This window comes from Budorcas taxicolor, chromosome 18 (genome assembly GCF_023091745.1).
Source record: "Budorcas taxicolor isolate Tak-1 chromosome 18, Takin1.1, whole genome shotgun sequence".
Taxonomy (NCBI): domain Eukaryota; kingdom Metazoa; phylum Chordata; class Mammalia; order Artiodactyla; family Bovidae; genus Budorcas; species Budorcas taxicolor.
The window spans coordinates 23,506,737-23,519,430 of record NC_068927.1 but is presented as its reverse complement, the minus strand read 5'-3'; the positions used below and the strand labels follow the sequence as shown (position 1 = coordinate 23,519,430).

The window sequence follows — 12,694 nt, the reverse complement described above, 5'->3', positions numbered from 1 at the left end:
ATATTTTAGTCTTGAAGAAATGGTACCTCAAGGCTACCTTTTCATTTCCCTTTAAATAAATCATCCTTATTTTCATAATCAGCTCCTTTCTTGGTGCAGATCTCGGGGCATGCAGGTTGGTCGGTATTTTAAATATACTGTAGTTGCTTCTAAAGGAAATCAGTCGTTAATATACATTGGAAGGACTGATGCTGAAGCTGAAACTCCACTACTTTGGCCACTTGATGTGAAGAACTGACTCACTGGAAAATATCCTGATGCTGGAAAAGACTGAAGGCAGGAGAAGGGGATGACAGAGGATGAGAGGCTTGGATGGCATCACTGACTGGATGGACATGAGTTTGTGCAAGCTCTGGGAGCTTGGTGATGGACAGGAAAGCCTGGCGTGCTGCAGTCCATGGGGTCGCAAAGAGTCGGACACAGCTGAGCGACTGAACTGAACTGAGTTGCTTCTGCCCTTCATTTGTTAAGGATCTGTTTCATACCCACCACACGCAGGCATTGCTCTGGATGCTCGGGAGGCCAGGAACAATGAAACAGACATGGTGCCTGCTTCACGGAGCTTACTGTATAGTATATAGATAGATACTAACAAGTCATCTCCCACATAGACAGAAAATTGCCCTCAGGAAGTGGTGTTTGAGCAGAGACGTGTTGTTTAGCCACTGTGTCCCGACTCTGAGAAAAGGGCGGTGCAGGCAAAGGGAACACCCAAGCGCCCTCTTGTGGTGGGGCAGACTGGGAGAGCATCACATGTCCAAGGAATTAAAAGAATGTGAGTGGCTGGAGTCTGGGGCCTATGGGGCTGGACGGATAGGCCCTGCCATGCAAGGTCCACAGTGACTATATTGCCCCAAGAACAGGAAACCACTGAAGGGCAAGACTCAACAAAAATCAAGGCTCTGTTAGCCATGAAGAAGGGGGAAATAGTTAACAATACAGGCAAGAGAACGTAAAGAAACACCTCCAAACATCTCCCCATTGCTCCACCCCTGCAAACAGCATGGCTTTTACTGTTTCTCATCTTAGTGAAAGTCCTCACCATTCATCCAGTAGCTCAGGTCAAAATCTGGGCTTCATCCATGACACACCCGTCTTCATCCCCGTATCTAATCCACGGGCAAGTCCTGTCCATCTACCTCTTGACTATCTGAACTCATTCATTCCTCCATCTTCACCGTCAAATTCATGCAGCTGTGTCTTGCTGAACTACTGCAACGTTTTCCCATGTGTTCTTGTGACCCCCCCACCCCCACCCCCCGGTCTGTTCTCCCGGCAAAGCTGTTGTTGTTCAGTGACTCAGTCATGTTGGATTCTGTGACCCCTTGGGCTATAGCCCGCCAGGCTCCTCTATCCATGGGATTTTCCAGGCAAGAATACTAGAGTGGGTTGCCATTTCCTTCTCCATGGGCCTTTTCAAAATACAAACCAATCATGTCACTCCTCTGCCTAAAGGCCAGGGATCCAGGGTAAATCTTGCTGAGGCCCTAGCCAATCATGGCAGACTCATTCCACTTGACCTTGATTGGTTTCATTGTGGGCAGAGACCAGCGCGTGACTTGTTTCTGGTCACTGAAAGGAGAGCATTGCTTCTGAGGAGCTTCTGGGAAAGGTATCTTTGCTCAGTGAAAGAGACCCCTGGAAGAAACAGATGTTCTCTGTTTTGTTAGCCATTGTCACACCTGGGTGTGTCTAAGGAACCATTCCAGGCACTGGAAGGAAAGCAGTGCCTGAAGTCCAGACTGCCACCACTGGACCCTGCCCTCCCATATGAGGCAAATCTCCTTGCTATGCAAGTCGATTTGAGTTGGATTTTCTGGCATGTGCAGCTGTAAGGATTCTGATACATGTCTGAGGCATCCAGTGCCAAATGGATGCTGAAGCTCAGTGGAGAGGTCTGAGCTGGAGAAATATATGTGAGTCCTTGGTGAAGCTTAGGGAAAAGATGTCAAGAAGGGTAGAAGGTAGGAGCAGAAAAAATTTTAGGAAAGAATGATGAGACTGCCAAGAAGTTGAGGAGGGACTGGGTCAGAGAGGTGCCAAGGGAGATCACCTGTGGCCAGGACAAAGGACTTCCTGCTTATCTTCCTCTTTATATTGACTGGGACTAATAGTAAGGGCATTACAACATTCCCCAGTGTACTTTAACTGGACAAACGGAAGTGGTTCAGGAATGTTCACTAGAGGAGGAAGTTGGATTTAAGAACCAACCCTTGGGATTAGGAGCGTTTGGCTGTCTGCCATTTAACAAGAAGGTCATTTTACCAGAATGTGAAAGGCCACCAAAAATTGAACAAAACAGCCAGATGAGAGAACATTTCTCCTCTTCTGAGTATAAGATCCTGAGTTAGGTGGGGATTGGAAAAGCACCCCAAGAAGAGGCACCATTATAAGAAAAGCCTCGGAGGTGTGAAAACCAAGGGCAACCGCCACAGAATGAGGCCGGAGAGAAACGTGGGAAGTGAGATGGGAATATGGGAATGAGGCCAGCACGGGCTGTGCCTTGTGAATGAGGCTGCGTTTAGACTTTATTCAGTCTGAAACGACTCCCGTGAAAGGAGATAGATGAAAGGAGTTAGATGTGGTGAAGACGTTCCAGGTCACCTTTGTTAGGTAAAAAAATAAAAATTTAAAAATCAGAGGACCGGGAGCTTCGTTACCGTGCAAGAGGTTCCCAAACTTCAAGGCGTACCTGAATCGCCAGAGGAACTTACAACAAATGTAAATTCCTGGTACTCATCGCCCCTTGGATTCGGATTTTATAGGTCAGGTCCGATAGGTACACTTTTAAAAAGCCCTTCTGGCAGCTAGGCTACTGCCAAGGGGTGACTTGGGAGTTTAGTCCCGTTTTCTGTACCTATGCGCTCCTCCATTCTTTGACACAGAAAACGGGCATTTCTCAAGGATACACCAAGCGTTCTCCTAAGTTCTCCCAACCTGACAGCCGCCCCAGCCCCTCCCACTGCGGGCCGGCCAGACCCGAGTGGGCCCGACGTGGCGGTCTCCGGCCTGGCGGCGCAGCCGGAGCCCGAGGGACGAGCGAGGGCGGGCACCGGGGCGGTCGGGCGGCGGCCGGAACCGCCCCCAGGCTACTTGTTCGGGACCCCGGCTCCGCGAACCTACCCAGCCCTGACTCAGGCTTGGGAAACCCGCAGTCACAGCCTTCCGGACTAGCAGCGGCAGCCACGCACAGGCCCGTGGGCGGGTCTCCATGGTGACTGGCAGACACTGTGACCAATTATGTCCGGGCACTTGTTTCCGCCCCTCCCCCCTAAAAACAACCCCCCTCCCCCAAAGGGACCGATACTTCCGTGACTGACATTTCTCTCCGGGCGCTGTTACGTAAGGGGAGGGTCAAGCGCGGCTCCACCCGAGTCGAGCAGATTTGATTGGCAGGACCTAGAGCCACCGCCCCAACGCCTCCGGAAGAACGTTTTTGATCGACAAGTATAGGAACCACTCGCGCCGCGAGGCTGGGCGGAAGCATCCGGGCCCTGGGGCTGGGGCTGAGGGGCGGAGCCGGAGGCTAAGAACAGGGCCGGGCGGGGCGGAGAGTAGGCAGGGGCTGGGCTGGCGCTGCGGCCAGAGATGCTGTGGGACTGCGACGGCGCTCGGCCGCTGGGAGCACTGCATTGAAAACACCGAGGTGAGGTGCGCTGCCAGGCTGTGGTAGGTGCGCGAGGGCCGTGGAGTCCTCAGACCCGGGCCGCCAGCGTCCTCAGGCCCGGCATTTGTGTGCTCTGCCAGGGGTTCTAGACTGTAGCGACGGCGGCCGCGCTGGGACACGGGGGCGGGGCCGGGCACCTGTCCGCGTTTGCAGGCACCTGCTGCGCCGGCCGCCGCCGACCCCGGGGCCTGGCACTGGGGGCTGACCGGGAGCCGGGCCGGGCCGGCCTGAGGAGGGGAGGCGGGCCGTGCCGGCTCGCCCCGTCCGGGGCCTTCCCTCGTTGCCCGGCTCCGTCCCTGCTTCCAGCTTGAGGGTAGCGTCCGAGGACCGCAGTCCCCTCACCCGAGCTAACAGCGAGGTCAGGGTTTGGCTCCTGCCTTACATCATCCCGAGACAGGTTTGTCCAGATTCCCTACGTGCGCGGAGATGGGTTTACGCCCCGGGCGAGGGTGCCCGTCCCAGCTGTCCCCAGAGATCCGGGACCGAGGCAGTTTTCATCTTTTCCCTGGGTCGTCCTCTGCCACCTCTTAACGTGTGATTTAAGTCTGATCGGGATGATGTGCCTGTTTAGGCATAGAATGTAGCACCGCCCTTCTCAAGTTTTGGCTCAGTACACGTGCAGATAATTCGTATAGGGCTAAGCTACGACTTCTCAGCTGTATGGCATTAAGAGACAGTCCTTTGTGGTTTGGACGACCAGATCAGCAGAAATGTTTAAATTGTTTCGGAATGACTAGGACCTGTCCTGTGTTTTCTTCCATCCATGTCACATCTGTTGGAAAAATGCTGTACCTGCCCAGTAGACATCTATTAAATGATGTAGTTACTCCTGAAAAGCGTGCTGCGGTTTCTCTAGGTGATTATGTCGTTGCTGGAAACAAAGGCAGCAGTAGACAATACCTCCTTCTTAAAGACAGGAGGAACCTGGGGGTAAGTTTGATTAATATTTGATTCTTAAAGGCAAAGTCATAGAATTACTAGGTATTAGACTTGGAAGAGACCTTACAGGTGAGTAATCCACTCCAGTCAATTGACGTGGTGGTGAGCGCTGTGTCCCAGGGGAACAGGGTTCCCCTGTCAAATTAGGCCTGACCTAGATGGCGGGTGGGTGCTGCCCGTTACTCTGGACCTGAAAACCATGTTTTCATTTGCACCAAACAGGAACATTTACCCCCACTACAGTTTTGGTGCCCTGCCATTTTGGCTTGTATAATAGTCACCAGGTTTGCAGAGAGCTCTCAGCAATACGTTGCTACTTACTGGGTTTAAGTCATTAGGTAAGTGGAAGAACCAGAACCCACATTCTTTCTGATTTAATTATTGGGTGGCACTGTATCTTGGAAAGCAGAACAGCCGAAATGGGCACTGGCAGGATAAGAGACCCACCTGTGTATGAAAGAAAACAAATTTTTGCTGAACGGGGGACATTTGGCACATCCTACTCTAATGACTTGCTTATAAATTTGGTAAAATACTGTTTAAACTCTGACCCTTTTCACCTTCAGCCTTTTGATTGGTGCAAGTAGGAACTGAGCAGAGCTCTGTTTTAAACATGATGGAGCCTGGGGGGAATGTCACCAGAGCAGACAAGCTGCTGTCCTTTCAGCTCCACTTGCTGCTTCTCCCTTGTATTGTTAGGAAATGACCCACTGGCTTTGTGACCTTTAAGACAGGGTTTCTTATCCACTTCATGAAGCTTTGGTAGATGTGTGTTTGTGAAAGGTCTCTTTGGCCCCCTTCTGTTGCTTTTGGACATATTGCTTGGCAATTCCTTAAATGCATAATGCTGCTGTTTCCACACTTGAAGCAGTTGAAAAGATCAGGTTTTTCTGTGTGTGTATGTGGATGGTCCCAACAGGATCCAGTTTTCTCTCTGTGTCTCTCATGCTTTGCTTTTGGTTGCCAGTTTTACTGGAGAGAATCATTCTGTATTTAAGACACTTGTTTAAGACACGCTTAAATCACCTCCCATGGATCTTCAATTCCCATAACCCTGAGAACTTTTGTGTCTGTGGGTACAGTGCATTCTGAACCTGGCTTTCCCAGCAATCAAATGCCTAGATATTCTGCTAGTAGCAACTGTTTAGTCCATATCTTCTGCACTGCTGGCACCAGAGCTGAACTGTGTCACTGAATATTCTGAATCCTGGCCAAAGACTCAGTACACAGATTCCTGTCGGCATTTAAAGATGGGAAAGAAATTGGAGTCAGAAGAGGGAGGGGGTGTAGAAGGAAACTGTTTCTGAAGACTTTCTTCCCTAGGTTTTTATAACTGCATATTATATAACATTCTATTGTATTTCTGTTTAGAGGTTCAGGTTTAGCTCTTAACTATTTCAGAAGTCTTAACTGTTGGTATAAGTATGTTTCTCTGTTTTCCCATCTCATTTTAAGGTGAAGTGAATTCTGAGGCTAGAAGAATTTGATGACACAGACCGCTGAATTTCTTTGTTTGGAGCACACGTTATGAACCCTTTCTGGAGCATGTCTACAAGCTCTGTACGCAAAGTAGGTATAATTGATGAACTTAGGGAGGAAACCCATTTGTGTCAAAACAGAGGCCAGAGTAATCCATATTAAGGTTGCCTATCGTCTTAGCAGAATTAACTTTGGTTTTTTTAGTTTAGGTTTTACTTTCCAGAAATAACTATTTCATTGATTAAAGTCAGCTTCTGAGACCAAGATCACATCTCAGAAACCATTCTGGTAATCAAAATCCTGTTATTTTGACTTAGGTTATATTCACACATGATCAAATTTGTGACACATATTGTAGGTAGTTTTTCTACAGACTTCAAGATTTCATGGTTAGAAAAGTTTTGGGAAAGGCCAGTCCAGTGTGGTCAAGTCAGACTTGAGAGCACTGGTTTAATTTATCTAACTAAAATATCTTGTAAAATAAAATATGTTTTAGGGAAGCTTAAAATATGCAAACAAAAAGAAAATGTCACCCATAAGTCTATGTCTAAGAATACCCTTGGTAATCTTTTTTTTTTCTGTACCTGATACTGTATACATTTTTAATACAGGTGATGATACAGCCTTTGATGGTCTTGGAGCCAAGGAAATACCTGTGGGGTGGTAGTTTAGTCTCTGAATCATTTAGACCTTTGTCTTTGACTAAGAATGACAGTTTATGCTAATAATAGTCTAAACGTGAAAACATACCAGTTAGGGACCAGATCAAAATCAGACCCATGCGAGTGAGAGAAGAGGCTCATCCTTTGTTTCTAACCAAAGTGCTGACATCAGGGAGTGACTAATTTCAGTCATTACACTATTTGTTTTGAGATGCTTAGCACCCAGCTTCCTACATCTGCGTGCCAGGGCACCTTTCTAATCTGGTCTAATTGTGTAGTAACCCCTTGCCCTCTTTCTGGGGCCTTGAAGAGAAACTCTTTCTTTCTCTGTGTCATGTAAATCCTGTAAATGTTGGCTTTGTTGTCTATAGGATACAGCTGATGAATGGGTTTTTCTAATGGTTTAGGATTGCATCAGCTTGATTCTGCTGTCTATAATAGCTTGCCCACTCAACAGACCTCCAGGTCATCTCAATCACGGTGCTAGAAGGTCCCTATAAGAGTCATTCCAGCTTTTCAGTCAAGGACTAAAGGGCATCACACGTAGCCTTGTGATTTAAGAATCATCCTAACAAATGTTCTCACCACTTCATCTTGAATAGCGGTCTGATGGTGAAGAGAAGACATTAACAGGGGATGTGAAAACCAGTCCTCCACGCACTGCTCCAAAGAAACAGCTGCCTTCTATTCCCAAAAATGCTTTGCCCATAACTAAGCCTACATCTCCTGCCCCAGCAACACAGTCAACAAATGGCACACATGCTTCCTACGGACCTTTCTACCTGGAATACTCCCTTCTTGCAGAATTGTAAGTTCTGAAACTATCCGGCTAAATTTTGAATGACCCTTAAAGGTGAAGAATGAAATTTATTCTGATGGACTCAGTAAACAGCAGCCATTTAATCTTGACAGTTAAACCCATCCCCCTTCAGTATGAGCCTTAACGTATATAGGATGGAATCTATTGCTGGCATGTAATCTTTCTTCACCAAGGCCTCAGTGGTATTATATAAATATCTGCTTCTAAAAGTAACAGTTCTTACTGAGAGCTTGGGTAAGTAAGATTCAAAGACAAATATGTGCTTTAATTTCCATGTCTGTTTTGAAAAGCAAGAGGAGGGAGAAACTGACATTATTAAGCATCTGGGAACTTAATTTTGGTCTACCTTTATATGAGGTGGGGAATTCACCCCCTGAAGAGGTTTTTGTAGGGGGCAGGACGGTGGGAGGGTGGCGATCTATTCTTTCTTGGGTCAGACGCAGCTGGAGGCTGGTGCTCCATTCTGGCGGTCACCCTTAAGAGGCCTCCTAACAGACTGAGAGGCTAGTCCCAGGAGGCAGAGGTCAGGAAGCCTGACCTTAAGAGTCAACAATTGAAGGAACAGGAACCTCTAACTTGGAGAAAACTTAGAAAGTACTTATTAAAGCTGTCTTCATATATTTGAGGCCGATCAATTAGAAAGAGGATTTGAGTTATTCTGTAGGACCCCCAAAGGCAGAAGTAGGCAATTGGGAAGTTTTAAAAGATCTGGGCTCCATGTAAGAACTTGATTAGTCACAGAAGTCACAAATTGGACTGAGGTTGTACCTATCTATAGATTGTGAGGAGATGGGCACCTCTGCATAGTCTGGTAGTGATGAAACAGTGCTTGGCCCATCAGAGGGGCTCAAGCAGTGAATGAGTGCAGATGGCATTTAATTGGTCATTTGTTATATGGGCAGCAAGTTTGGAGAATTAATTCTGAATTTCAGTCATTTAAGAGTGCCTTTGCCCATGAATCTGTTTTAAAAGCATCCTCCAGTGCCCCCTTTCTTTACTAATGTTGTAATGGTCAGAGGGTCTGAGGCCCAGTGTGAATGGCTGAGCATGAGCTGGTAACTTTATAATGGACACCTGTGTTTGAGGCAAGGCAGTGAGTTGGACAGGCTTCTATTGTGGTGGTAAATCTGCTGTATTAGGCCACAAAATCTGCCTTTCTGGCAAACCTCTGTAGGAGATATATCTGCCATCCACACTGCTATTGATGCGCTGAATTTTAGTGATTTAAAAATGGAATAACTACTTTAAAATGATTGAAAAATAAGTATGGTAGCAAATAGGTAATAAAATGTCAACTGAGATCTAATAAGTTTCTTCTCAGTAAAACTGATTGGCAGGTTAATGTGCTTTAAGGCCCTCAGTTCTCGAGGTCTGGTCACAGCATTACTTGTGCAGGCTCCTGGCTCAGCAGCAGGGAACAGAGCAGAACGACCAGGTCCCAGAAGAGCCAGTGCAGCCTGTCTTCCCTTGTTTCAGCTCCCGCTGGCTCCCACGCCAAGGCCTGCAGAGTTCAAGGGCCTGAGTTGGGGGTGAACTCAGGAGCAGAGTACAGTCAGATGCTGCCCATTCACACTTTAAATGACCCCCAAGTGAGGGAAATTCCATGGAATTTTAATATCTTAATTACCTAAAACTACCTTCAAAGAGCTTTTGAATGTGTGTGGGTAAGATCTATTGTCCGTGGTCACAAAAGCAATACTTACAAATGACTCTCACTGACCTAAAACTTGATGTCCAGCATTAACTATGCAGGTTGGCTTCCAAGATGGTGTTTTAGGGAAGCTGATTTCTAGGGGGAAAACTTGACTGTGAATCCCTGCTTGGCTTTCATTTCTAAATCTGGGGCCCTATTTTGGCTGTGCTACTCTGCACGCATATGTTATGAAGCCAGTAGACAGACAGCAGTTAGGGCCAGGTGGGAGACTGATGCCTCCATCTGTGTGGTCAGGGCATCGGCTTCCCTTTGAGAACTGTTCCTTCTTTAAAAAATGAATGTGGGTGGTTTGGTATCTATGTGTCTTTTGCATCCCTACAGTCTCACTATTCTGCTGCTTCTGTTTTAGTACCTTGGTTGTGAAGCAGAAGTTACCAGGTGTCTATGTGCAGCCGTCTTATCGATCTGCATTAAGTAAGAAGCATTCGCTCTTTTTATAGCATGTTTGATTCCGCTGACGCAAACTTAGCCCTTAACTGTTTCTGTTTTGTCCTGCAGTGTGGTTTGGAGTAATATTCATACGGCATGGACTTTATCAAGATGGCGTATTTAAGTTTACAGTTTACATCCCTGATAACTACCCAGATGGTGACTGTCCAGTAAGTTGGGGATACACTCTGGCTTCATTGCTTGCTCAGTGAGGAGGGCTTAACGGGGCTTTCAAAATGTCTTGGTTCTTTTCTGGACCTAATTAATAAGTTTTATGATTTCAGTTTCCCAGAATGTTCTGCCTACTGTGTAGTCCTTGGAGGGGATTTTTTTTTTTTTGCTTTGTTCCATCTTTTGCCATGCTGGCTTCTGCCTTCAGCTTTGCTTGTTTCTCTGTCCAGGGTGTGCCTGTGAGGCTGGATGCTGTGGTATAGCATCTGCCACGTGAGTGGCGTTTGTTACGCTGTGGTGGAAGAGAGCAACTTTCCCTTTGCTTCATTGCAAAATTTACTTTTACAGGAAAATGGTGAAAGTACTTAAGTGTCCCTCTCAAGGCAGCTTTTTGACTTTAAGCAACAAGACTGCCTTGTCCTGAAGCTCCTTTTACAACTTCTGTGTGTGGGTTTCACAAGCTCCACTGCTTCCATTAAAGGCAGTGTCTTTCTCTCACTGTAGCGTTTGGTGTTTGATATTCCTGTCTTTCACCCGCTAGTGGATCCCACCTCAGGTGAACTGGATGTGAAGAGAGCGTTTGCAAAATGGAGGTTAGTAAATAGAGAGTTTCATGTGGTGATGTAAGCCAGCAAGGGGAAGCCTTAGTCACCCCGCTGTGTTTCCCTTTAGGCGGAACCATAATCACATTTGGCAAGTACTGATGTATGCAAGGCGAGTCTTCTACAAGATTGATACGGCAAGCCCCCTAAACCCAGAGGCTGCAGTATTGTATGTTACTCTGCTTTGTCACTTAAGATACATCTGAAAAGTCAGCGAAGGAGGTCATGTTGGTAACCTTTTGATTTAAACTTTTGACACAGGTACGAGAAAGATATTCAGCTTTTTAAAAGTAAAGTGGTTGACAGCGTTAAGGTGTGCACTGCTCGCTTGTTTGACCAACCTAAAATAGAAGACCCCTATGCAATTAGGTGAGTGGTACATTATCCAGATAAGCCGCACTTGGCAATACTGGGCTTGTTTTCCAGGTGGTCTTAAAATGGGGATTTAAAAGGAAAGTGAGTCATCTGCTAGCCTACAACATTTCTAACCTGATTTCTGCTTTACATGGATGACTATGCCAGGAGCAAGCTATTGAGTGACTGCTTTCTCAAAGATCCTGGTAATGTGCTCACTCAAGTGTCAGGACTTTTCCTTCCAATTGGAGCCCCTCTTAAATGGTCATTACCCCATCAACCTACAGATTTGGTGAAAGGAGGGAAACTGATCAGTGTGAGCGAACAGTCTGAATCATGGGTTCCCCGAGCACTGTTAGTGTGTGTTGGGTAAGTGTCTGCAAGAGTGTTGAGAGCTGAAGTGACTTAGCTCTTGGGCAGCGTGGGTGTTGCTGGGAGAGAGGATCGTAGCGTAGTGTTCAAGAGCTTGGGCTCTGCAGTTAGACTGGGTGACATTTGCACTTAATTGGCTTTGGTGACCCTGAGCAGTTACTTAGTTTTACCGTGCCTTGCTTTCTTCATCTGTAATAGGACATCAGGGGCGGTTGCAAGGCTTACATGAGCTAACCCAGGAAAAGTGCTCTCTAAGGGGTAATTATGTGAGAAAATCATTTAGGTAATGTCTGAAACTTACATACTGACAACTGATTAAGACTGTTCCTTGTTAAGTTCTGTTTGGGGAACGGGCTTAAAAATGGTCATTAAATTTAGTGAGCCGTTCTTTAGTGTTTCTCTCTTCCTTAAGCTTTTCTCCATGGAATCCTTCTGTCCATGATGAAGCCAGAGAGAAGATGCTGACTCAGAAAGTAAGTAGATGGCCATTTTAGAAATAGGTTAACTTGCTGTTTCCTTTCTGAAGTGTCTTCACTGGTGACCATTGAGTGTATACAGTGACTTTTGGGGAGACAGATTGGTGCAGTGCTGAAATCTCCTTATCGGTCTGTTTTTTATTGTGCCTAGAAGAAGCCTGAAGAACAGCACAATAAAAGTGTTCATGTTGCTGGCCTGTCATGGGTAAAGCCTGGCTCAGTACAACCTTTCAGTAAAGAAGAGAAAACAGTAGCGACCTAAGAGCTGGTGAATCGGTGCACCACGCACTTTCCTGCTGGACTTCGGCTCCTAAAGCTGGCCAATGGCAAAGGACTGCCTGCAGAGTAAAACGTTGTGAACAGTGGCTGACATCAGTGTTGTCCGTGTATGCTTAGGTTCTAACAGCAAGTTCTGGAAACCTCTCTTTATGTAATGCATTACTTCTGTCAGAAGTGTGTTTAAGGTGGTTATCTAGTTCAGTACTCCAGATTATTGGGGACTTTGAAGCTTACGTATTTTTTTGAATATAATGCTAAAGGTAAGTTGCATTCATTTAAGCTGATGAAGTTAAGCAAAGTTCAACACTATAGTGATTTCTTAATTGGCGGTTTTGGTTGTACATACATTAGGGTGCAGAGATGAAAGGATAGAGAGAGCAGTTTCCATAGCTTATTAGCACTTTTGAGTGGAGGAGCAGTTGAATGAATGAACCTCAGTCTTCAGCTTACTGTGTTACTGATATACAAACTGCTGTCACTGAGGGACATACTAGGTGAGTGAGAGGAAACCAGAACACTTGTTCTTAGGTGTTTTGTTTTGTTTTTTAAGCAAATTACTGTATTTTTCTGGCAGGAGGGAGAAAAAGTGTTAAAACGGTTTCTAATGAAGTCAGAGATTTAAACAATGAATGACTAGTGTATTCTGTAGAGACAATAAATCAATGAATGATTGTTCTTTGTCATTTATGCAGGAAACTACCCTTTTCTCAGTATAACTAAACAAAGATTA

At 46.2% G+C, this 12,694-nt stretch overlaps 2 protein-coding genes across 6 annotated transcripts in view; one reads left to right on the top strand and one right to left on the bottom strand.

Annotated features, from left to right (window-relative positions):
- The first annotated feature begins 3,531 nt into the window (after nucleotides 1–3,531).
- AKTIP (AKT interacting protein) lies at nucleotides 3,532–12,635 on the top strand. 5 transcript variants are annotated; one of them, XM_052655397.1, is made up of 11 exons: nucleotides 3,632–3,646; nucleotides 4,524–4,597; nucleotides 6,062–6,175; nucleotides 7,350–7,555; nucleotides 9,631–9,695; nucleotides 9,780–9,880; nucleotides 10,386–10,474; nucleotides 10,554–10,652; nucleotides 10,745–10,852; nucleotides 11,622–11,682; nucleotides 11,837–12,635. In XM_052655397.1, the coding sequence occupies exons 3-11, from the start codon at nucleotides 6,134–6,136 to the stop codon at nucleotides 11,945–11,947; spliced, it is 882 nt and encodes a 293-aa protein (XP_052511357.1). In that variant the 5' UTR covers nucleotides 3,632–3,646; nucleotides 4,524–4,597; nucleotides 6,062–6,133; the 3' UTR covers nucleotides 11,948–12,635. The 5 variants fall into 5 exon arrangements, with proteins under 5 accessions (XP_052511359.1, XP_052511356.1, XP_052511360.1 ...); XM_052655399.1 differs by lacking the exon at nucleotides 4,524–4,597 and having other exon boundaries at nucleotides 3,532–3,646; nucleotides 11,840–12,635; XM_052655396.1 differs by lacking the exon at nucleotides 4,524–4,597 and having other exon boundaries at nucleotides 3,532–3,646.
- RBL2 (RB transcriptional corepressor like 2) overlaps nucleotides 4,966–12,694 on the bottom strand; it is a 54,264-nt gene continuing 46,535 nt past the window's right edge. The window contains exon 23 of the mRNA XM_052655394.1: nucleotides 4,966–5,053. The gene's annotated coding sequence lies outside the window, so the exon portion shown is untranslated. The remainder of the gene's footprint in view (nucleotides 5,054–12,694) is intronic.